Raw genomic sequence first — 26,012 nt, 5'->3', positions numbered from 1 at the left:
GAAGTGCAAAACCTCTACTCTGAAAAGTATAAGACACTGTTGAAAGAAATTAACAAAGATCTAAATAATTGGAAAATATAGCCCATATTCGTGGGTCAGAACAAGCTAACATTGTTAAGATGACAATATTCACAAAATGATCTAAAGACTCAATGCAGTTCCTATCAGAATCCTAGCTCACTTCTTTGCAGAAATTGACAAACCAGCTGATATGGAACTGCAAGAGATGCAGAATAGCCAAAGCAATCTTATTTAAAAAAAGAGCAAAGTAGGAGGACTCACAGTACTTAATTTCCAAACTTACTCAAAGCTACAGTAATCAAAACAAACTGAGGGTTCTAGAGGGGAGGGGGGTAGGGGGATGGGTTAGCCTGGTGATGGGTATTGAGGAGGGCACGTTCTGCATGGAGCACTGGGTGTTATGAACAAACAATGAATCATGGAACACTGCACCAAAAACTAATGATGTAATATATGGTGATTAACATAACAATAAAAAATTAAAAAAAAAAGCTACAGTAATCAAAGTAGTGTGGTAGTGACATACGGATAGACATACAGATCAATGGAATAGAACTGAGAATCCAGAAATACCCATACAACTATGGACAATCAATGCTTCAACAAGGTTGCTGAAACAAATGGAGAAAGAATAGCCTATTCATGGGCGCCTGGGTGGCTCAGTCGGTTAAGTGACTGCCTTCGGCTCAGTGATCATGATCCTGGAGTCCCGGGATCGAGTCCCACATTGGGCTCCCTGCTCAGCGAGGAGCCTGCTTCTCCCTCTAACCCTCCCCCCTTTCATGTACTCTCTCTCTCTCTCTCATTCTCACTCTCTCAAAATAAATAAATAAATCTTTAAAAAAAAAAAGAATAGCCTATTCATCAAACGGTACGGAAACAACTGGATATCAAGATGCAAAAGAATGTATTTACACCCTTACCTGACATCATATATAAAAATTAGTTCAAAAGGTCTCAAAAACCTAAATGTAGAAGCTAAAATTATAAAACTCTTAGACAAAAATGTAGGAGCAAATCTTCATGACTTCGGATTTAGCAAAAGATTCTTAAATATGATAATAAAAGTATAAGCAGCAGAAGAAATATATTCTCAATGTGACTTATGTAGAGAAATGTTTTACAAAACAACAGAAAAATTCAACAATATTGAAAAATCCTGGGAGGTCATCTCTATATCTGGAGGGCATGATTATACTTTGTCACAGAATGTTCAACAATTGATGCCCATATTGATGTTTTCAAGACATCAAGAAGAGTTAAAATATGTTCAGTAAGGAAGGGCAACCATCCAATATATTTTAAGCGGACTGGTGTATAAGTAGATATATGTTGGTTATCTGGAAAAGGCCATCATAAGGGGCATTTCTAGCCCTACAAAGCCAGATAAGTAAGGTGTTAGTCTGCCTTTATTCGGGTGCTACCCTTCTGTTTAGATTAACTCATCTTAAGGAGGAAAATGTTATAGAAATACTCTGTTTTACCTTTGTTTTCAGGTGTTGCTGCGGCCAGTTCACCAACCAGCATATCCCCCCTCTGCTAAGTATAACATCCAGCAAAAATGAAGAGGAAAGTAAACAAGTGGAGACTCAGCCCGAAAAATGGTCTGTCAGCAAACACACCCAGAGCTACCCAACAGATTCCTACGGAACTCTTGAATTCCAGGGTGGTGGATACTCTAATAAAGCCATGGTAAGAGAGGCCTTCAGAAGGGATGCTGCTGAGCCCGCAGTCTCCATCAGAGGCCTAGCTTCCCAGACCCCCAGACTCGCAGATATCTAGGTCTTCTTTCAGGGATGTGGCTCAGTCTTCCTAGATATTTCATTGCAAAGGCAAGAAATATATCTGCACATTCAACTTTTTAGTCATGAGATTTGGAAACTGAGCACTATTATAAAAAAAAAAAACAAAATAAAACAAACAAACAAAAAAACATGTAGTGTCACTAAATTCATACCAGAATTGTGAATCCACAAATCATGCTCCGGCCCAAGTCTGCAACCATACTCATCACTCCATCTCCAGTGATGAGTGAGAAATTACGCTATTTGTTTTTTGGGGTTGTTTGGGGTTTGGTTTTCTTTTTTATGACTGGACCTTCAAGCCCCTACCCCCCTTAAATGGGTTAGGAGTGGCTGGAAATAGTTTCCTCTGAAGTCCATCCACAGCCTCCCTGGGCCTGCATTCAGCTGGCCCAAGAAGACTAAGGTCTTTCACATTTGCGTGTAAACAGGGAGTGCCCTCTGCCTTTCTGATGAGCCCTGCCAGAGAGGGGAGGCATTAACACTGTGATTCCTTTCAGCTAATTCTGAATAATACTCCCACATGCCCAGTCAGATCATTTTTGCAATTTCATTTTATTCCACTGGCCCAACATCATTGTGCAAATAAAATTCATTTGTATTCCAAATAGCACAACACAGGGACTTCTGGAATGGCACCTTACATATCAGCATGGACACAAAGAAGTAGTTCATAGGGGCCAAAGCAGATATCTGACCATTAGCCTCTTCTTCACCTTGGGGGGGAAGGTCAAGTCCAGAGGTTGGCCCAGGATCCCCTTTTTCAGCACCCACTCAGTGTGGCCAGTGGACCACTCCCTCAGCATTTCTCTGTCCAACCTCTGGAGCCATGGTTCTAGCTGAGCCAAATTTAGAACTGATTTTTTGAAGATTAAGGGTTGCCAGGTAAAACACAGCACACCCAGTTATATTTGAATTTCAGATGAACATAACTTTTTAGTATAAGTATGTCCCAAATAAGGCATTAAGTCATACTTAACAATAAAACAGTTTTCAATGTTCACATGAAATTCAAATTTAACTGAGTGTCCTATATTTTTATTTGCTAAATCTGGCAACTCTTCCAAAGTTCCCTTCCCTCACTTGGCCACAGACTCACACAGAGGAACAGAAAGCCAAGACAGCTTTTGTTTGGACAAGAGCAGTAGCCCCGTTTCCCTGTGATCTGAGAGGAAAATCAAGCATGTGGCTGAGTGTCACATACTCTTTTGCAGTATATCAGAGTATCCTATGACACTAAGCCAGATTCACTGCTGCATCTTATGGTGAAAGACTGGCAACTGGAACTTCCCAAGCTCTTAATATCTGTGCACGGAGGCCTCCAGAACTTTGAGATGCAACCCAAGCTGAAACAGGTCTTTGGGAAAGGTCTGATCAAGGCTGCCATGACCACTGGAGCCTGGATCTTCACTGGGGGCGTCAGTACTGGTAAGAGCAGCCTCATTCCCTTGCAATAAACATACAAACCCAGAAGTCATGGGGGTTCCCATAGAGCTCTTAAATAATTAAGATCAAAAAATAAAACGTATTGCAACCTAACAATATTTATGACAGAAGTGAAATCTTTATCCAGTAGCTCGTTTGTTATTTTGATATGATTGTGATAATGGACAACCTTTCTGGCACCCATGATGTGCCATTCCTTAAACTGAGCCCTGAGGCCCTTGACAATCCTTTCCATTGTCCTATGGAAGAGGAAACTGAGGCAGGGAGAGGTTAGGGACATGCCAGGCAGTCTGACTCCCAACTTTAGCTAAATGCAGCCAAGAATTGCCGAGGAACCCCACTTACTTCCATCTTTAGATCTCAGAAATTTGTAAAGGAATTCCATGCACCATTGCTTTGGTTTTTGGTTTCTGGTTTCCCTTTTCTAAGAGCTAATGCAGAATGACTAGTTATTATAAACTCAGACTTTCGATGTACTTTCTTTTAATAATGAAGATCATTATGCTTCATCCCTATTCCACAGGGAATGGAGTGGCTCAGAGAAGGGTCCCTAAAGTTCATAAATAAAGATATGATAGGAGGTAATGGGCCTAAAAATATGATTCATGGCTGCTTACAGGTGTTATCAGCCACGTAGGGGATGCCTTAAAAGACCACTCCTCCAAGTCCAGAGGCCGGGTTTGTGCTATAGGAATTGCTCCATGGGGCATCGTGGAAAATAAGGAAGACCTGGTTGGAAAGGATGTAAGTGTTTTCTCCCCAGATATTGACAATTTTTTAAAATCAAAGTCTTTATTTTCAGATAATTGTGGATTCCCCTGCAGTTGTAAGAAATAATAGAGGTCCCATATGCCCTTCCCCCACTTCCCTAATGGTAACATCTTGCAAAACTATGGTACAGTATCACAGGCAGGATATTGACATTGATAGAGTCAAGATGCAGAACATTTCCATCACCACTAGGATCACTCATGTTGCCCTTTAATATCCATACCTAATTCATTCCCACCCCTATTACCTCCTTAACCCCTGGCTGCCACCAATCTGCCCCTTATCTCTATAATTTTATTATTCCAAGAATGTTCTATAAATGGGATCATGTACTCGTAACCTTGAGGATTTTTTTTTTATTCCACATTCCTAGAGATCCAGCCAGGTTGTCATGTGTATCAGTAGTTCATTCCTTTTTATTGCTGAGTGGTATTCCATGGTATGGATGTACCACAGTTTGTTTAGCCACATAACTGTTCAAGTGCATCTGAGTTGTTTCCAGTTTGTCTATTACAAATGAAGCTACCACAGACATCCATGTACAGGATTTTGTGTTACTGTCAGTTTTCATTTCTCTGCAGTAAATGCCCAGGAATGCAAGTGCTGGGCCATCACTATCTAAAATGTTGTGTTGTCGTTATCTAAAATAACTTATTTTTTTCTAATGTAATATAGAAATTTACAAAAAGAAATTCTTCAATAGAGAGGGCAGGGAAGTGGAAGTCAGTTTAAGTGCATGATTAGACACATATGTATACATATGTGTTCTTCCTGCTTCCCTTGTGGGTCTTCACGTCTGAGTTCTGCAGCTCGGATTTCTGTTGTGCATTTTGTCAGGTAACGAGAGTGTACCAGACCATGTCCAATCCCCTGAGCAAACTCTCATTGCTCAACAACTCGCACACTCACTTCATCCTGGCTGACAACGGTACCCTGGGCAAATATGGTGCCGAGGTGAAGCTGCGGAGGCAGCTGGAAAAGCACATCTCTCTGCAGAAGATTAACACAAGTAAGTTCCAGCAAAGGCCATGGGCGCTGGCCTGCCACTGCTGCCATGAAACCCGGGCTAAAAGGAAATTTCCCAAGGGTGTTGAGAGCTTTCACCTTGATTCTTATCAGATCAACAGATCAACAGACTTGTCTAGCCCCTTCACCCTGGCCACCTGTCAAATCACAATCCCTGAGCTGTATGGTGATGCTCTGCCCCAGGTTCACAGGGAGGGACGGTGCAAGAAACAGCCCTGCAGCAGTTGCCATGGTGATGGCATTGCCCACCATGTTGCCCAGTATAATTACCGTAGTTATTTTTGTAATGTCTGAACAGGAAGAAAACTTCTCACTCAAAGACATAGTAGGATTCCTTCCATCAACTTAAGTGTTAGTGTGATTGTTACATTAGATAGTTCTGTAGACTAAGGTGGGCTGGGTGGGGAAACCTGTAGACAGGTTGCAGGAACCATCTGCTCCTCAGGGCTCCACCTGTGCTGGTCCAGATGGTACAGCCCTGCAGTGGAGCTGCTGCCCACGGCAGGATGGTAAGGTCAAGCTCAAGAGAAAGGAACAAACCGCAACCAGATGAAACAATACCAGTTAGAATGAAAATAACTGGTGTCATCTCTTGGAACACGTTCATACTCCAGCGGTTCTTATTGCCAAAATATTATGAAAAGATTTTAAAGAGTATTTTGTTTTTACCATTACTGATAAGATTTTTGTGAAAGCCAGTCTAAGCCCTGGAGATGGTCATTGTCAAGGTTAATGAGGGGCCTATAGCGGTTAGAACACTTGCCTGCTAAGGGGACCGTGGATTTCCAAGATTCAAATCTCGATTGATAAACTGTTTGATGACTGACTTTTTTGTTCTCACATTTTTCATTGTTTTGGACTTGTAAGTTTTCACATTACCCAACTTCATCTGGCCATGTGACTTGTGGGCTTCCCTTTGTCATCCTTTGCCTAGGGCTCTGAGTGGGGCAGGGACAGCAAAGGGGTGCTCAGTCGTCACCTCTCACAGCTTGGAGCTTCGGGGAGTCCAGCCTAAACCAAGAAGAACCAATTTTACCCTGTTTCTAGAAAATAAAGTGATTTGGCTACCCTATTCCTGAGGATCTAGAATGGCAAGCCTTGATTGGGTTGGGAATCTCAAAGGCAGGGTCCACATCATCTTGATCCATTTTTCCGGTATCTGTCGGCCAGGGCCTGGCACAAGGCAGACCCTCAGTGCATATTCGCTGAAATGAACTTAACTGAGATTATCCTGGTGGTAGAAGACAAAGGTGTTCAAAAAAAAATTTAAGACTTCCTGACTATAGAAATGTATCATGGAAGCAAACCAGGAACTCTGAATTCAGCCTCTTGAAATGTTTAGATTTCCTCTTCCTATGCTAGCAGATTTTATCTGAAGGCCTTCCGAACTATGAGACAAAAGACATTTCTCCTACTTGCTATTCATTAAAATGCTTGTCAGGTAACTCCCATCACAACCAAGGGACCCTGGGTGAAACATGCTCAGCATAGAACCTTGTCCTGCCCAGTCTGGAGTAAAATTGTTAAGTAGACAAATGTGTCTCGGTGGTTCCTCCACTCCCACTGTCTTCCCTCTCCAGAATCTCCGGTTCTTGGAGTCTTCCAGCTACCTCCTGCTTCTCAGAGTTCACCCTGTGGGTTCTGCCTCCCGAAGTTAGCCTGTTCCTCCCAGGTTCTTGAAGAGTCCTATTATCTGACGGAGACAGAGGGAGGACTCGGGGAACATGTTAGTCACTGACGGGCTGATGATGGTGGCCCGAGTTTGCCCTCCCAGGTGATGTGTGCTGTGACATTGGTCTCTACAATGAATGTGTTTTCTGTTGCAGGACTGGGGCAGGGTGTGCCCCTCGTGGGCCTGGTGGTGGAAGGAGGCCCTAACGTGGTTTCCATTGTCTTGGAATATCTCCGAGAAGACCCTCCGGTCCCCGTGGTGGTTTGTGATGGCAGTGGACGAGCCTCGGACATTCTGTCTTTTGCACACAAGTACTGTGAAGAAGGAGGGTAGGATTTCTGATGTGCTACAGAGGGTGGGTTTTTAACTGCCTTCTTGTCAGGCCAAGAAGAAAACTTTAAGTGATACATTTAGCCATTCCAAAAATGCTAAATAATGAAGATTTACTAGAGCTCTCCCATTTTCTGAGGTCAGCATGTGAGGGAGCTGTCAAGAGCATGATGTTTCTTACGGAATTCTTTCTCTAGGGGGAATACACTCTCCAACTGCATTTTCCCTTATAAGGTTTTCAACAAGCCTGGAATTTAGGACACGTGTGAATGCAGTTTTTGACTGCGGTCCCTTTTTGTCTACTACCTTGGGATTCCCTCCAATGGTAAAGTTTCAAGTCAAAGACACCAGATGGACATAGAGCTGTCTGATTTATTCCTGTGCAGATTTAACTCGTGCTTTTTTCTTCCCTTTCGCGTTTCCTTTGAACAGGGTAATAAATGAATCCCTCAAGGATCAGCTTCTAGTCACCATTCAGAAAACATTTAATTACAACAAGACCCAATCTCATCAGCTGTTTGCAATTATAATGGAGTGCATGAAAAAGAAAGAACTCGTAAGTGTCTTGAGTTTATTTCCAAACCAGCTCCACAGAGAGAATTATGTTTCCTTGCTAATTCTACCCATGTGTGCATGATGGACTTGTTCATATTTTAGTTCAGGCTTTGCCAAGGGGCAGTTTACAAACCCCTACCAAGCTGGCCGTTTTGCCCACGTGATGGAAGCAGAATACGCATGCGCAGAGGAGGGACACACCCACACCCACACCCACACCCACACCCACACCCACACACACACACACACACACACCCCCACCCTGGGTGCTTTCAGATCTTAGCAAACGTCAGGTGACACCATGCCACATCACACCAGTTCTGAGGTTTATGACATTAATCATATGTAAAGGCTTGAGGGGTGACAGGCACACACTTTTAGGTGTGCTTACAAAATTCTGTCCCTTCACTTTCCAAATACAATAGTTATTTCCCACTCCTTGCCCTCCCTAATTCTGCTGGTAGGAGAATAGACACATAAGGCAGCCCCTTCAAAATTCTACATCTACAAATTTCCTACGAATGTAGCATGTTTCTGAGTAGAAATGATTGTGTCATCTCTGAGAGCAGTTTAGATATTGGAGTACATACATCCTGAATGGGCTCTTTCCTCTCGAGGTTGCTGAAACAGATTGGGTAAAATAATAAAATAGGGATCCAGGCAAGGACTCAGAGCCTGGATGGGCAATGCTGTCCCTCGTGGAAATGAAAAGCACCTGGTTTAAGATTGTTGCATTCTCAGAATCATTGCATCACATGTCAGGCTCTATGGTCCTTTTTTTTTTTTTTTAAGATTTTATTTATTTATTTGACAGAGAGATACACAGTGAGAGAGGGAACACAAGCAAGGGGAGTAGGAGAGGGACAAGCAGACTTCCTGCCGAGCAGGGAGCCCGACGCGGGGCTTGATCCCAGGACTCTGGGATCATGACCTGAGCCAAAGGCAGATGCTCAACGACTGAGCCACCCAGGCACCCCTCTATGGTCCTTTTTTAAAAAAAACACCCCAGTTCTCCCTTTCATTTTCAACTTGGCTTTACCTAGTCTTTTCATGATTAACCCGTTTTCAGGTCACCGTGTTTAGGATGGGTGCCGAGGGTCAACAAGATATCGAGATGGCAATTTTAACAGCCCTGTTGAAAGGTGAGCTCTCAGGAAACAGCGACCGCTGGCCTCTTGGTGCTGGCCTAGCCTGAGGCTTGGCTCATGGCCAGGAAACCCCACTCCCTCTTCTGCCAGGAACTGTGTCTATTGGTGATAGAACCCCCAGCCTGCCAGGCTGCCTAGAGTTATCTCAGTATAATGCCATGGAGAATGACAAAGTTCATGATGGGTTTCCCGGGAAGGCGTGTTTTCTGTGGGTGCCAGTGGCCCCTGATGGCTGAAGGCAGACCAGTTTCTATTTGTCTATCATTAAGGGTTTCCTCATAGAGGTGACCATGAACCATTTTTCATTTGTTATCACTGCATCCCACAGGGTTGTGTTCAATTTCCCCGTCCCACTCCTAATGACAGGCTGCGACCTAGCCACTCATGGGGTCGCTCTAGGACACATTCCCTCCACGCCTCTTGGCTATTCTGGGACAGTAAGGGAGATGGGAGGAGAGAGGAGAATGTCACCATCAGGCCAGCGGCCTGGTAGTCCTGTGCTGGTCTCCCTGCCGCTGGGGGCTCTTGCTCTTGGCCTGCACTCACCTTTGGCTTGGAGGGGCAGCACCTCTTGCCCTGGCCTGGCAGATGCCAGGGCATTCCCAGGGCTCCTGTCCTCTTGCAGATGAGGGTCCTGGAGTCACCGGATACCTCCTCTGTCCCTTCCAGGGAGACCGGGCCAAGTAGGCGTGGAAAGAGGTTGCCCCCAACCTCATCCCAGGCAACTCTTTGAGAATATGGAGTTCTTAGCTTTGGGGCCTGAGTAGTCACTGAGGGGCAAGAGAAAAGACAGGAGTGCTTGGTTCCAGGCTGATGTGAGCCAACCCAGGGAAGCCCGTGCTCACCACCCAGCAGCTGCCAAACCAGGGCGGTCCAGGCCTGGAGTGAGAACAGCCTCATTTCTTGCCTTTTCAGGAACAAATGCATCGGCCCCAGACCAGCTGAGCTTGGCACTGGCTTGGAACCGCGTCGACATAGCACGAAGCCAGATCTTTGTCTTTGGGCCCCACTGGCCGGTGAAAATAAGTGTTTTTCATTTCATACCATTTACCATGACCTTGTACAGATGATATATTAGTATGTTCTCCCTCGTGACACAGATCTTAGGAAATTATCTGGGGTTTCTGATGATCCCATGTATAATCATTAGGATCATTAGGAGCTGTTGCTGTTTAACTTCAAAGAACCAGCAAGAAGAGCTACTAGCAGTAGTTACAGATTCAAATCAGTGCTCTTGAAGAAATAAACAGTAAATATTTTATCTTTGCTGGTGAAAAGTAGGGCTTACCCTTTTCAAGAAAAAGAAGAAAGAAAATAGCCCATTAAAATTAAATACAGTGATTGCATTGACAGCATTTTTTTTTTAATTCAGTTCCATGGTAACCTGGAGGCCTAGAGAATCCTCTGTGTGTGTTTGTGTGTGTGTGGTCTTTTGGGTGTGGGGTGTATGTGTCTGTGTGTAGCATGTATGTGGGTGTATGTTATGCAGGTGTGTGTTATGTGGGTGTGGTGTGGTGTGTAGGGTGATGTGCACGTATGGTTTAGTGTGTGTGTGGTATATATCTGTGGTATCTGTGTGTGTGATATGTGTAATGTGTGAGAGGATGTTCGTGTGTGTGATATGGTTGTATATGTGGGGGTGGTGGGGGGATGTGTGCAGAATAAGCATATGTGGTAAACAGCTCTAGGCTTTCTTACTTCCTGATGGTTCCATTCTCATGCCAGCCTATTTTCATCTCATGAATGCAATACCTGAGGATACAAATTGGATTTTTGTAAGTCCTCTTCTGTTTCCTAAATTATCTCTATTTTTCTCCCTGGTCAGCTGCTCCCATGAAGTTCATTTTGTCTTTTTCTGTTGCAGACCCTGGCCTGTCCATCCCCATTTCAGAGTGAGGGATGAGACTAATTAGTGTAGGAAGCCTACTTTGTCACTGAACAGCTTTACTTTGCCCTGTGCAGATTGGAACAGACTAGTGAAGCTCTGGGCCCCTCTAAGCAGGTCCTTCCAATTCTTTAGCAGCTATTCTTGAGTTTCTGCCCGGGGATGAAGCCCAGGAATGCAGTTATTCTGGACCTGCCCACTGGGCTGGTGGCCTGGCACACAAGAGGGGATGAGTGGTCTCCGGCTCTGTAGACAGTCCTTCCACTAATCACCATGCTTTCCACCCATCACTAACTCTCATTCTTTAAAAAATCTGGTCCCACCTCTACTGCTACCTCCACGTTACCATTCTGGGCTTCAGCCTCCTCTCCATGGTTTTAACTGCCCATCAGTATTTCCAGAAATTTGTTAATAGCTCTTGTCTGCCTCTTCTTGAAATATATTTTTCTCTCTCATTTTCTCTCTTCTGCAGTCATTTCCATGGGGAGAGAGTGCAAGCAGGAGACGTGATCAAGACTGCAACCTGGAACCAAAATCCTTCTGTCTCCCCACAATGCAGTGTATGGTCTCAAAAATCTTCCTTTAATGGTTGGAACACTCGATTAACTATGTGGCTGTAAATCTATAGTTTTTCTAGAATTCTTGATATAAGAGAACTCATGGTAGGGAGGACTTGATAATTACTACATGACAAAGCAATCTTAGGTCTGATTTGTTATATTTTACTAGTCAATATTCTTCTATCTAGATTTTTTGTTAAGTACAAAAGTCAAAACTGTCCCAACAAAACTCTTAGTTGAAGGGTTTTGTTAAAAACATAACAACAGCAGAGAGAGAGGGAGAATTTTGATATGTACCTATAACAAGGTAATTTATTTATATTGAGTCTCAAAAACTTGGACTAGCAATTTTTTAAAGAGAATAGGCCAAACTCAGTCTGAGCATCCAAGAGCAAGGTTTGGGGTGTGGGGTGTGGGGATCTCTAGACCACTGCCAATTTTAAAGACAAAAGTCTTGTAGAGCCTTAGCCAGCCTCACTGAGATTTTTGAAACAGAAAGAAATGTCTGCTTAATTTTCAAGATGAGAACTATTTAATTGGCTTCCATCTGTAGGCAAGGGCTTGCCCTTGGTAAAACACATGAACTAGAATCTTAAATTCAAAGTAGAAATTGATAATAATGCCTGATGTTTAGATCCTACACTGTTCTTTACCCCCTGTGTTCACATCCATAAGCATTACAGCCTTCACAACTCTGAAATAGATCTGATTGTCCTTATTTTATAGTTTGGAAAAAAATTGATGCTCCCAAGAGGTTAAACATATTTTCCCAAGGTTGCTCATCATACTTCTAAATAGCATATAGATCAGAGAAGAAGTCTCAGGAGAAATTTTAAAATATTTTCAGCTAAATGAAAATGAAAATACAACTTACCAAAATTTGTGGGAAGCAGCAAAAGCACTGCTTAGAGGGAAATTTCTAACATTGAATGCATATATTAGAATAAAAATTAAAGCACAAATCAATAACATTGAAAACATGAAATCAATAGAGAAAATCAACAAAACCAGATCTAGTTATTTGAAAAGATCAATAAAATTAATAAGCCTCTAGCCAGGCTAACTGAGAATACTAATATCAGAAATGAAAGAGGGAACATTAATACAGACCCCATGGACATTAAAAGGATAATAAAGGAATATTATGAACAACATCCCCAGCAAGTGATTGTTTAACCTGTATTTGAGGCTGCAAAGAGGAATTTCCTCTCTCCAGACATGGTCCATGCCATCCCATATCCTTTTAAAAGAGTAATGCCCACAAATTAACACCTTGTGCATCCCACAGTATGACTGCCACTTGCCTTGTGCTGGAGCTACACTTCTAGTAATCCAGCAATATATAATCATTCACTTGTACTAAGTTTCCACCTGCAGAAATTCCCAAGAGTTGTATCATGCTCACACCTGATAAACCACACCTTGCAGTTCTGAGGTTAGCTGTTCTTGGGCCCAGGTGGACCCAAGTGGAAGACATCATTCCTTGCTACATCTCAACTTGCTAGATTCAGTCCATCTTGTCAACCTATCAAAATATTTAAAATTGAAATTATGTCACTCAATATACTTACTATCTCACTTTCCTCCCAGCCTACTCAAATGTTACAAGACCTTATCTACCCTCTCTTCAGCCTGTCACACCTCTCTTATTATTTGTGATTCCTCCAGAATGGCTGTTTTCAAGGTATTTTAGTAAGAAGAGCCCTTTCTACAAGTGGCATATTGAGTAGAGCAGCAACATACATAGTAGATAAGAACCCACCCAGTTGGCCACCTCCCCCCAGGCAGCGCCTGAAGCCCCTCCTCCAAATAAAGAATTCTACTGGCCCAGGCTAAAAGCTATCCCTCTAAGATTACCAACGATGCTCTTAGAATCCTAAGGTATAACGCTTGAAGGAAGAATGGGTGAGCTTGTTTGAGCATCTAGGAATTCTCTCACGATGCCTGACCACATCTACTCCATCTTTAATTCTCTCCAATGGCAAAGATAGAAGTTAAAAGAGAAGAGGAGGGATTCTGCTCTTCTCATTCACCCAGCAGCAACAAATGGTAGAACTAATCTCTTCTTTGGCTTTCTTGAACCAAACCAAACTTTTTTAAAAAATCCACGTTTTTACTCATTCATTTACTTAACAAATTTTGGTCAACAACTTCTTGTGTGCCAGGCCACTGTGCTAGGTTCTGGGGACACAGGGATGAATAAAACAGACCTGCCACAGCCCTTACAGAACTCTCTGTGTGGTGTTGGTAAGGACATGGTGTGGGAGGGAGGGCAAGAAAAGGGAGGCAGACAAGAAACAGATAATCAAATGAAGAAATACTGGATTATAAATTATAGTAATTGCTAAGAAGGAAAAATGCACATTTCCATGAGACAGAATGTGGGGGATGGGAGGGCTACTTTTTTATTGAGACACCAGGCAGGACCTTGCTGGAAAAGTAGAACACTGAGACCTAACAGGTGCCTAGATGCTGGCTGGTGAAGACTGAGGGGTGAGCCCCTTCCATACAGAGCAAAGAGAATGTAAAGGGCCTGAGGCAAGAAAGAACTGGACATTTTCAAATAATTTATTGAAGAGAGAAAAAAGGCCAGTGTGGCTGAAATGCAGAGTGAGCAGGGGCTGACTCGGGAGGAGGCTGCAAGTCAACCAGGAGCAGTGCATTACAGAGTGCTGCAGACCAGGTATAGGACAGAGGCTGGGGCCAAGAGCCTGGGGAACAACTTAAGGACTTTTCTTTTTTGAGCAACAATAAATATTATCTCACACATTGTCCATGGGTCAGGAATTTGGGAATGGCTCAGCTGGATAGTTCAGGCTCAGGGGCTCTCACGGGATTGTAATTAAGCAATAGGCTTGGGCTGCCATCATTTGAAGGTTTGCCTGGGGCTGGAAGATCCTCTTCAGGATGGCTCACGAAATAGTTGTCAAGCTGATGCTGGTTGTTGACCTCAGTTTCTCCCCACATGAACTCTCATAGGGATGCTTGAAGCTCTTCACAATAGGATGGCTGGCAATTTTTGCTCTTCTTTCCAGTCTTTCACCCTTTGTTACCTCAACTGCTGTATCATCCTGTTTTTCCTTTTTTTTTCCACCCATCTGCTTATTGTGGTCAAATACACTTATTTATTTTTTTTAAAGATTTTATTTTGCAATTGCACTACTGGGTATTTCCCCCAAAGGCACAGATGTAGTGAAAAGAAGGGCCATATGCACCCCAGTGTCCATAGCAGCAATGTCCACAATAGCCAAACTGGAAGGAGCCAAGATGCCCTTCTACAGACGAATGGATAAAGAAGATGTGGTCCATATATATCCATATATTCCAATGGAATATCACTCAGCCATCAGAAAGGATGAATACCCAACTTTTACATCAACATGGATGGGACTGGAGGAGATGATGCTAAGTGAAATAAGTCAAGCAGAGAAAGTCAACTGTCATATGGTTTCACTTACTTGTGGAACATAAGGAATAGCATGGAGGACGTTGGAGAAGGAAGGGAAAAATGAAGGGAGGGAAATCAGAGGGAGAGACGAACCATGAGACACTATGGGCTCTGAGAAACAAACTGAGGGTTTTGGGGGGGGGGGATGGGTTAGCCCGGTGATGGGTATTAAGGAGGGCATGTACTGCATGGAGCACTGGGTGTTATACGAAAACAATGGATCATGGATCGCCACATCAAAAACTAATGATGTATTGTATGGTGACTAACATAATATAATAAAATTTTTTTAAAAAAGAACACATTAAAAATAAATAAATAAATAAATAAATAAATAAATAAAGATTTTATTTATTTATTTGAAAGAGAGCACAAGTAGGGGGAGCAGCAAGGGGAGGGAGAGGGAGAAGCAGGCTCACTGAGCAAGGAGCCCGATGCGGGGCTCGATCCCAGGACCCTGGGATCGTGACCTGAGCCAAAGGCAGACGCTTAACGACTGAGCCACCCAGGAGCCCCTATTGTGGTAAAAGACATTTAAATAAAGTTTAGCATCTTAAACATTTTGAAGAGTACAGTTCAGTGACATTAAATACATGCCCATTGTGGTACAAACATCACCATCCAGCCACAGATTCTTCATCTTGTAAAACTAAAATTCTATACTTGTGAAACAATAACTCCCCATTTCCTACTTCCCCCAGCCCCTGGCACCCCATTCTACTTTCTGTCACTATGAATTTGACCACTTTAAATACCTCATACAAGTGAAATTATACAGTATTTATCCTTTTGTGACTGACTTATTTCACTTAGCTTAGTATATTCAAGGTTCATTTCTGTTCTGGTATGTATTAGGATTTTGTTCCTTTCCAAGGTTTAATCATATTCTGTTGTATGTAGAGACCACATTTTCTTATCCATTCATCCATCAGTGGACACTTGGGTTACTTCCACATTTTGGCTATTTTTAATAACACTGCTATGAACATGGGTGCACAAATACCTCTTTGAGACCCTGTTTTCAATTATTTTGGATATATACCCAGAAATGGAATTGCTGGATCATATGGTTATTCTATTTTTAATTTTCTTGAGGAGCTGCCAAACTTTTTGATGGCAGCTGCATCATTTTACATTTCCTCCAACAGTGCACAAGGATTCCAATTTTGCCACATTCTTGCCAACACTTGTTTTTGATAGGGGTCCTCTCATTGTGGTTTTGATTTGCATTTCTTTAATGATTAATGATGTTGAGCATCTTTTCATGTACTTGGTCATTTGCAGATATTCTTTTAAGAAATGTCTATTCAAGTTCTTTTCTTGATTTTGAGTCAGTCTGGGTTTTGTTGTTGTTGAGTTTTAGGACTTTTCTATAAATTCTAGATATTAAACTCTTATCAGATACATGATTTGCAAATATGTTCTTCATTAGGTGTGTTGCCTTTACTTTGTTGATACTGTCTGTGAATGCACAAGTTGTTAATTTTGATGAAGTCTCATTTGCCTGTTTTTTCTTTCACTGCCTTTGGCACCATACCCAAGAAGTCATTGCCACATCCAATGTCATGAAGCTTTGCCTTAGTTTTTCTTCCAAAAGATTTGTAGTTTTAACTTTTACATTTAGATTTTTGACCCATTTTGGGTTAATTTTTATATAGGATGTTAGATAGGGTCCAGCTTCATTCTTTTATGTGTGAATGTCCAGTTTTCCCAGCACCATTTGTTGAATGCTGTGTCACAGTTTCCCTGAGGATCATAATAATCTTGTCTGCATGACGAATCAGCCAGGACGTTCATCCACATCTCTTTGTTGACCAGGAACCGCACAAACATGCATGGTGTCCTCAATACGATCTCTGCCCTGCCCTACTTAAGGTTTTTAAGCAGGAGAGTTACATGGTCTCATTTACGTTTTTAGGATCATTCTGGATTTAATGTGGAAATGCATGAGATGGGTACAATGGCAGATGGGAGGAGCCTTGTTCATAGGCTACTGAAGTAATTCAGGAGAGAGACATCACCTTGGGCTGGAGCAGAGGCAGGGAAGTCAAGAATGGGACAGAATAAAGCAATATTAGCATTAAACACAATTGCACTTCGAGATAGATTAATCATGGAGGAGGGCAGTGTGGGGAGCGAGATGTCAGCAATCACCCTCAATTCTCTGGCTTGCCACTTCACTGAGTTAAAGGACACTGGAAGACGAACAGATTGAAGGGAGTGGTTTTGAGTGTGGATTTGGACATTATGAGCTGAAAGATCAGCCTGGGAGACATCCAGGTGGAGGTGCTAAGTTGGCAGCAGGAACTCTAGGAAGAGACACGGACTGAGGCTAGAAAGGGCAGGTCATGTGCAAATACGTGGGGCCTGGCAGTATGGGCCTCGATAAGGTTGTTGAGGGAGAGTACGGAAGAAAGGAAGGGGGCTGAGAACAGAGCCCTAAAGAGCCTCAGCATTTACAGCCTTTGCTAAGAAGCAGTGGCCTGATAGGAAAGCCAGAGCATGCAGACAGCAAAGTCAGATGCACTAAGAGCCCAGCATGAGAAGGACTGGGAAACCCTCGTGGGGTGGCACCAGAACAGCCATCCATGGCCACGGCCAGAGCCATGGACAGATGGGAAGAAGCAGCATGGAGTACATGGAGTAGAGCATGGGAAGGGAGGGGATGGAGATTTGCATGCAGTTCATCAGAAGAGTTTGGCCAGAGGACACAGCAAGTCTGGCGAGATATGACAGCAGCTGGAGGAGTCAGCTTTGCTTCAATGTTGGTGTCACTGTGTCTGCACCAGGGCCAGATCCCCCATCACCACATGTATATTCTCCATGTGACCAGAAGACAGGCCCAGGGGCCAGCTCCCACTTCTGCACTCGCTCCTATTCTCTGAGTGGAGCACATTGTTAAAGCTTGATGCGTTCAGTCTATCACCACATTGCACACACCTCAGTAACACCCAGGAGGACTTCTTTACCCACCAGTAAGCTCAGCCACAGTTCTATCCAAACAGGCATCCTCAGGTATTACCAGATATACCCATTGTCGCAGATCCCTTCACAGTCATTTTCTCCTTTCTATTAGCAACTTCCCTTTGGTGCCTTTGAACATACCTCTCAGCAAAAACACACATGAATCAAAATGTCAACCACTCTAAGTACATAAATGTGCTTCATCAAGCCCATAAGTAACAGTGGTTCATGGTATCAGGGCCTCCTGCAGGCGGCAGGCCCCGCAATGGCTGAGTGTGTGCGTGCGCATGTATGTACGTGTGTGCACGTGTGTGCATATTTGTGCGTGGGTGCCTGTGTGCTTATATGTGCATGCATGTGTGTGTGCACGTGGGTGTGCACCCGGAGGTGAGGGGGGCCCGTGCGCCTGTCTTGGGACAAGGGGCAGCTTTAACATCTTTTCCCAACTCTGCTGTGGACTGCAGCCCCTGGGAAGCCTGGCACCCCCGACAGATAAAAAGGTCACGGAGAAGGAAAAGAAGCCACCAACAGCAACCACCAAGGGGGGAAGAGGGAAAGGAAAAGGCAAGAAGAAAGGGAAAGTGAAAGAGGAGGTGGAGGAAGAAACCGACCCCCGGAAGATCGAGCTGCTGAACTGGGTACGTGCAGCCTTTGCTCCCCTTTCCCGGGACCACAGCGATCACAAGTGGGTCACCCTCTTTCTCCAGGGAAAGGGGCAGTCCCTGTTGCCTTGGCTTCAGCCCTGCACAGGCCCTGAGTCCCAGGAGGCAGTAGCAGGGCACTCATGGGATAGTGTCAGTATTTCAAAAGGCAATGGTAGGTTTCACAAACGCCAGACATTCCTGCTCTGTGGGAGAATGAAGCCACTCAGGGAGGTGCCCAACATGGGCTCGCTCTGCCTGGCAGACACGTAGATGTTTGATGCCTGAAAATATGGGGAAAAAAAACAATTATTATAAAACAAACACAGTTCAGGGAACAGAAGAAGGAGCCCACGGCTGCGATGTGCAGGTAACACCACTCATCTAGGCCAGGAGGCTGAACCACACGCTGCGCGGTGTTCCTGGCTTGCTGCTCTGAGGACACAGTCAAGGAAGGTGCTGGGCCTCTGTGGTGACATGTGACTGGCATTGTCACGGCCACTAACCCTGGTGGCATGCTGCATGCCCCCAAGTTCCAGCCAGCTACCATGCAGTCATCCTCAGTCAGGAAGACAAACTCTCCCCAGCTGCTCTCTCCAGAAGGCTTCACATTACACTGAGCGCTGCAGGTTCCATCATTTTTAAAGGACAGAGGCACACACAATAGATAATAGCTTGTAAAATATTACAATCCACCGCCTCAAAATACATCGTTTATGGAGTCCAGAGCTTGGAGGTTCAAGTACTGATTGTCGTTGCATTTTGCAAAGAATGCTACAGCTTATGTCGTTTTTCTTTCCCACCTTTATTTCAAAAGAGAAGCAAATAAATTCAATTTTAATTAAAACAAATTGAAACTGGGGAGAGCAGCCATTTTGGCTGTAATTTTGAATCCTCTTCAATTTGTTTTAAAGAGGAGAGAAGGATTTACTTTTCTCCTTTTATCAAGCTTTGATACTTTGATAGGAAAGGTAGGGGCCAAATGGAGAAAAAAGAGGGGAGATGGGGTGTATTTACTCAAGAAAACAGCAAAGAGAACCAGGTTCAGCATGCTCTAGGGTCTGGGGGAGGGGGGTCAGACTGCGTTTTCCCAGATGCTTCCAGTCTGCCTCTTGCTGGAGTCCCTCTGAGAAGCCACTCAGCAGCTCCCTCTTGTTGCTTCATTCAGGTGAATGCTCTGGAACAAGCCATGCTGGATGCTTTAGTCTTAGATCGAGTAGACTTCGTGAAGCTCCTGATTGAAAACGGAGTGAACATGCAGCACTTTCTCACCATTCCAAGGCTGGAAGAGCTTTACAATACAGTGAGTGTTCTAGAAGGAGGGAGGGCAGAGGGGGAGCTAGCCATCTGATTATATTTATCACCAGTGCATATTTTGCATAAATGCCCTTAGATGAGCACAGAATCACTGGAACACTGGTTTCAGCTGGGAGGCCCATCATTTAATGGCAGGTGGCTGTTCTCACCCATGCTGGCCACTCCTTAGGTTCATGCCATGCCCCGCCAGAGAGCTGCAGTAAGAACTCAGGTGCAGTATATGAAGACTAGCTTATACAAAGAGGGAATCTAGCTTCCTAAATCATTAGCAGAGTGAAAAGTTACCAGAGTGAGCAGTTCCTTGGGACCCCCACCTTTTTAAGCAGCGTCAGTGAAAAATGTACAACTAAGCTTTCACAACAAAGAGCTCCACTATCTGAGAACGCAAGTATTCGGGCAAAATCCTCTTGGTGTATGTTATTACAATGTGATTTTGAGAATTTACATTCCCTGTCTCCATTCTAAAATTTCACATAGTGAAAATGGTCCTCAGCAGTTGCTTGGTCCTTGCTGAAGTTTTCACACAATATTGCACACCATAAGATGCTCTTTAAAATAATTCAATAGAAAGTAGTTAACATATTTTTGAACGTGTTGATACTTCTTAACCACAACCAGTCCTATCTTGTAAAAGAAACATACTGATAGTGGGTTACATTCCAGTTCTCACAAGTCATTAATTCTATAGAGTAGGGTAGGATTTAGCTCCAAGAGTTCAAGAGAAACACGTATTAAATATGGCTGAATGCTTCTCTTTCAGAGGCTGGGTCCACCAAACACACTTCATTTGCTGGTGAGGGATGTGAAAAAGGTCAGTCTGCCATTTTGTAATTCTTACCCAATGGCGTCTTTCAATAAGACATTTTATAAAGCCATTTTTACATTTCAAAAATGTGTTGTCACCTTATTGGCATCATTAGAAATAATGAACGCCTCTCTCCATAAAAGAGTTTACTTAAAACTAATATATATATATATATATATATATTTATCTTTTTAAAATTTCACGTTCATTCCACACATGCGAGGCTCGTGTTGAATGACTGTTTGGTTATGGCACCTTGGCACCATCTCCAACGCCTGGGGCAACAGCCCAGGGAGGTGTCATCTTACCGCTGACCTGAGCCTCCATCTGTCCGTGGAGCCTCATGTTCTGTATCTACTTTAAGATCTGCTGCTCACTCCTTCACTGAGCCAGTTTCCAGAAGGAACATGCATCCTGTCACTGTGTGTGTTCTGCGGAGTGAAGCAGTCATTCTTCCTGTTCTTTCATTAGTGAGTGATAGATGTTTTCCCCTCTTTCCACTGCTACTAACTACTTACAGTCTGAGTTCTTGTAGGATCTCGTTCACTCACTGTTCTGTCATGTCGCCACAGGCTAGAGGATTAGATTGAGTTAACGTGTGAGTGATTCACTTCTCTAGGATGCAGTCCCTGGCTTGCAAAGTGGGGGACGTGTATTCATATTCTGAGCAAGAGAAAATAATTCAAATGAGAGAATAGCGTTTCCAGAGTCCTAGATAGTCTGGCCATCCTTTACACAAATGTCTACTTCTAAGAATACAAGAATTCAGCTTCTACAGATACTCACTGGATCAGTGCATTATCAGTGGATCCCGGAACCAAGAGGGACCAGTGCCCTTACTTCCTCCATTAGGAATCTGATTTCCCAGATTTCTTAGATTAGGAAGAGCACACATTCAAAAGCCACAGCTACCCAAGTTCAGACCCAACCATTTCTCACCTAAATGGCTTTAAGAATCCTCTTTCTACCTCCAATCCCACACCCCATGACCATTCCAGTCACAGGACTCCCTGATTTAAAATCCTCCAAAATCTCATGAAATTCAAGATCTTCTAAGAAAATTGTACCCCACTGGGCCTAGGTCCATCAATATCCCCTACTCTTTCCCATCACATCCCCACCATGGGGTACACATGCCAGACTCTCTGGGGCTCATGGAGTGGGCCATGCCTTGCTCCCGTCTGCAGGGCCCTTCCTCTTTGTCCCCTGCAGTTTCTGCTCCTCCTTCTCCTAGCTACCTCAGATGTGCCTCCTACAGGAAGTCCCTGCTTACCCTCCACCCGCCCAGAGCTCAGGAGTTCAGGAGTTCAGGGCCAAACTTGCTGTTGGTGGCTTTGCCCCCCCTCTGGAACAGTGAGCTCCCTGAGGGCAGAACTGCATCTCCTTGTGTCTGCAAATGGAATCCCTGACATGGGGAAGGATCACTATAGGAGCTGAACAAACTCGTTAATGCCAGAGTGAAGTTTTTGGTAAATGTGGCCAGTTCTAAAGTAAAGGGAGGACATTTAGAATATGTAATCTCCATGCAATGGACCCTGGGTTCCCGCCATCATTTCACCCATGTGAAATTAAACAAGCGATAATACATAGCGACACACACACACACACACACACACACACACACACACACACACACATCCTTACAATTGACTGGTCCTGGGTAAGTCAGCTGTCCAGGGACATGAATGACTGGCCAACCTCATCTCAACATACTCTGTTGTATTTTGTTGCAACCCTCTGCCCCGTCACTGACTCCCAGTCACACCAGATATTTTGTGGGGCTTGTGCTCTTACTGAAATCTGAGGGGGTCCCCAGAAATTCACAGGGCACCATGTGAAGCTTTCTCTAAGAAATTCCCAGCCCCAGGGATACTCTGTCTTCCCACTGCCTCCCGTGTAGTCCTCCTTCCCGTCATGTGGGTCACTTCCTCTGTTAGCACGAAATCTGGACTCCAGGCTCCTGAAGCGGGCTTCTCCCCTGCAAGCAGCTATGAAAGCACCTTCTCAACACAACTCATCTGCTCTCACAAGGGAGGTCCCACGCCAGGGGCATCGTATCTCCTCTACATCTACACGTGCACACTGCAGGCCATTTTGAATCAGCCCACGGACAAGCCTAGGGCTCTACCCTGCAGTCTCATGGGTTTCTAACTCTTCTCACCGAGAAAGTTTAAAACATTTTCTCAAGTATTGCTTACCCCCTCTTCACCCTCAGTCATATGGTAATGGACTGAATAGTGTTTAATGCTCCATTCCATACATCAACACCCAAGTGGTGGCCAGGAATGGCCACTTATGGCCAAGGTGTGTGATGAAGACCACACTTGGAATGCATTCTTGCAGGGCCTGAGACACGGCTTCTTTTCTTCCAGGGCAACCTGCCACCTGATTACCATATCAGCCTCATCGACATAGGGCTTGTGCTGGAGTACCTCATGGGCGGGGCGTACCGCTGCAATTATACTCGGAAGAGCTTTCGGACCCTTTACAACAACTTGTTTGGACCTAAGAGGGTAGAACAAAATGAACTTGTGATGTTCTATGGTCCCTTGCCTTTCTTTCCAACATAACTCAGCCTGTTCAAAGCCAAGTTCATCACCCCATCCCCAAGTGCACCTGTCCTTCCTCCTCTAGCAATCCAGGTGTGAGACTGCACGGTCCCTAGAGTTGCCCATGTTTCACCCAGAGCCTTTACCCTCTTAGCAAGGCAGGCCCTCGGCCCATCAATTACTTCTGCCTCCTATCCTTTGTCTATAACAGGCTTCCTCCCGGGCTCCTTTGTCTTTGCCCTCTCCAATCCATCCTACTGCTGTAGTCACCTTCATCTTCCAAAGCAAGGGACCGTGCACTCCCTGCTTAAATACTTACAGTGCTCCCCACCACCTGAGGAATCACCACCAAGCTCATTATTACAGCATCCAAGGCTCTCTGACAGCCTGAGAACTGTCCCACACTATCATGGGAGACCACAAACCTCTGCCAAAATCAAATTGCACTACTGTACCAGCCATGTCTTTCCCCTGATCAAAATTCCACGCATACCGCAAGCCCAACTCAAATGTCAGACCTTCCATGAAGCCCTCCTCTCTCGCCCCCCACAGAGAGCCCCGTAAGCTCCTGGTCTGCATTTCTGTTGGCGAACCTCTGGTTCTACCTGGAATAAGGATTATGTGTCTGCACATCTTTCTCCTTAACTGACTTTGGCTGTCCAGAAGCAGTTTCCATATTAAAGCATTTCCTTTCCTTGGGTATTGCCCTTAATTGTTAATGATACAAAGTACTTTTTAACCCAGAATTCTGTCCCTTACTAACAACACTGCTAAAGTACTACTAACATTACTGCTACTACCATTAGTTATCTGATTTAATGAATGTTTTTCCTCTTTTATTATGCAGCCTAAAGCTCTTAAACTTCTAGGAATGGAAGTAAGTAAGATATGTTTTCACTGGCTTTCTATCGTCATCAAATATATTTAGTCCTCTTTGTGTTGTATTTGTTTAGTTTAAAATTGAGGTTGCTTTCCATTTAATGGATCAATCCACTACCCCACACACCAACATTTATTTAGTGTAGTCAAATTATACAAAAGGATAATAAACATTCCCAAAAAGGTAAAAACTACTTAATTCATTTTATAGAGTTAGCAAAACCATAGTTCCAAAAGCAGACAGAGATTAAACATACAAAAAAACCCCGCAAAATCATAAATAATAGCAAAAGGAATTCAGTGGCATATTTAAAAAGTTCCAAATAAGTAATTAAACTCTTCTAAGAATGCGAATATTATTTAATGTTAGTAAGTTTTTAGTATATTGCATCACATCAAGAAGTAAAAGAAGGAAAACAGTGTAACAGCATTTTTCAACAGATGCTAAAGAGGAATTGAAAAACAGATTCCTATTATGTTATGTTAGTCACCATACAATACCTCATTAGTTTTTGATGTAGTGATCCACGATTCATTGTTTTCGTATAACACCCAAAATTTAAAAAAAATAAAAAAATAAAAAAGTAAATAAACAAAAAGATTTTGGAAAGTTTGGAAGGAAGCTTGAGAGTAATGTGAATCAGTTATTTAATAATAAATAGTAAAGAATACTAATTATAAACTGTTAGAAACTGGTGAATCTTGCTCAATTAAAAAAAGGGTATAACATTTAAAAAAAAAGAAAAACAGATTCCTTAAACCTGTTTAAAAAGTTTACTAGAAAGAGAGTGAGAAAATAGAATGATAAAATAAAAATACCTTCTGATATGATTAAAATACATGTATACTTCATGGTAAGAGGATATCTACTACTGAATAGTGGTGCCCTTGGCATCATTTTTATTAAAATCAAGAACAGGGTAAGCGTGCCCATTATCATTGGCATTGAACCCCATTAGTTTTTTTAAAATCTTCTAGAAATTGTACCACATGAAAAATAAGTGTTACAGAAAGAATAAATAAAAAGTGGAGAAAATAATTACTTAAAAAGAATAGTTAAAAGGGAGAGAAAATGATTAGAGCTTCGGGCACCTGGGTGGCTCAGTCGGTTAAGCCTCTGCCTTTGGCTCAGGGCATGATCCCAGGGTCCTGGGATCAAGTCCCACATTGGGCTCCCTGCTCAGTGGGGAGTCTGCTTCTCCCTCTCCCTCTGCCCCTCCTCCCTGCTCGTGCACACTCTCTCTCTCACTCTCTCACTCACTCTCAAATAAATAAATAAAATCTTTAGACTTTCCTAGAAAGTCTAAATTTATTTCATCTAGACTTTCAAATTCATTGGTATAAACCTTTATATTATATTGTTTCAATCTCCTCAATATCTTAGTTGTGCACCCTTCTGATTTTTTTTAAATTATATCTTCCTTCTTTTTTTATTAACCAAACTGGTCTACATATTTGATTGGTATTTTTGTTGTATCAAGCAACTTTCTTTTTTTTGTTTTTGTTCTTATTAATGTCTGCTTCATCTTTATTCATTCCTTCCATGTACTTTCTATAGTTACTATATTGTTTTTATCAACTCCATTTGAAAGTGAGGTTCACTCATTTTCAATCTTCCCTTTATTGCAATAAACACATGAAAGGTATAAATTTTTCTCTGAGCATTGTTTTCATGATATCTCACATGTTTAGGTAAGTAGAACCTTCATTGCCATTCATTTCTCAATTGTTTATAATTTCCTCTTTAATCCAAGAGCATTTAAAGATTTTTTTTTATTTGAAAGAAAGAGAACACAGGGGGAGGGGTGGGAGGGAGGGGCAGAGGGAGTGGGAGAAGCAGAGTCCCCGCTGAGCAGGGAGCCCCACTAGGGACTCAATCCCAGAATCCTGAGATCATGACCTGAGCCAAAGAAGCTTAACCGACTGAGCCACCCAGGCACCCCCTAATTCAAGAGCATTTAAAATCCGTAAGTGTATTTAAATTTTTCCAGATGCAGGCTTTGTTTGTTGTTATCCTACTGCTGTTGATTTCTAGTTTTATTCCTTGATATGTAGACTACATGATTTCTAGTATCTGGAATCTGTTGAAATAGACAGTCTCAAAGGACTTGGGGTATAATGCCTGGTGGAGTTTTGTTAATGATCCACGTATGCTGGAAATATGCATGTATTCTTGGTTTGTTGGAAACATTT

The 26,012-nt window shown here is 43.2% G+C and overlaps 1 protein-coding gene across 1 annotated transcript in view; it reads left to right on the top strand.

Annotated features, from left to right (window-relative positions):
* Window positions 1-26,012, top strand: part of TRPM1 (transient receptor potential cation channel subfamily M member 1) — a 90,964-nt gene that overhangs the window by 10,442 nt on the left and 54,510 nt on the right. The window contains exons 4-16 of the mRNA XM_028122814.1: window positions 1,518-1,713; window positions 3,038-3,251; window positions 3,889-4,013; window positions 4,878-5,049; window positions 6,893-7,067; window positions 7,501-7,624; window positions 8,693-8,765; window positions 9,687-9,787; window positions 18,093-18,266; window positions 19,438-19,572; window positions 20,347-20,397; window positions 22,764-22,904; window positions 23,788-23,817. Coding sequence (XP_027978615.1) covers window positions 1,518-1,713; window positions 3,038-3,251; window positions 3,889-4,013; window positions 4,878-5,049; window positions 6,893-7,067; window positions 7,501-7,624; window positions 8,693-8,765; window positions 9,687-9,787; window positions 18,093-18,266; window positions 19,438-19,572; window positions 20,347-20,397; window positions 22,764-22,904; window positions 23,788-23,817 — 1,711 coding nt within the window. The remainder of the gene's footprint in view (window positions 1-1,517; window positions 1,714-3,037; window positions 3,252-3,888; window positions 4,014-4,877; window positions 5,050-6,892; window positions 7,068-7,500; window positions 7,625-8,692; window positions 8,766-9,686; window positions 9,788-18,092; window positions 18,267-19,437; window positions 19,573-20,346; window positions 20,398-22,763; window positions 22,905-23,787; window positions 23,818-26,012) is intronic.

This window comes from Eumetopias jubatus, unplaced genomic scaffold, assembly GCF_037043125.1.
Source record: "Eumetopias jubatus isolate StellerSeaLion01/CBP00866 unplaced genomic scaffold, mEumJub1_p1.0 scaffold_7, whole genome shotgun sequence".
Taxonomy (NCBI): Eukaryota; Metazoa; Chordata; class Mammalia; order Carnivora; family Otariidae; genus Eumetopias; species Eumetopias jubatus.
Note: the sequence above shows the minus strand (reverse complement) of the source record. Positions and strands in the feature narration are given on the sequence as shown.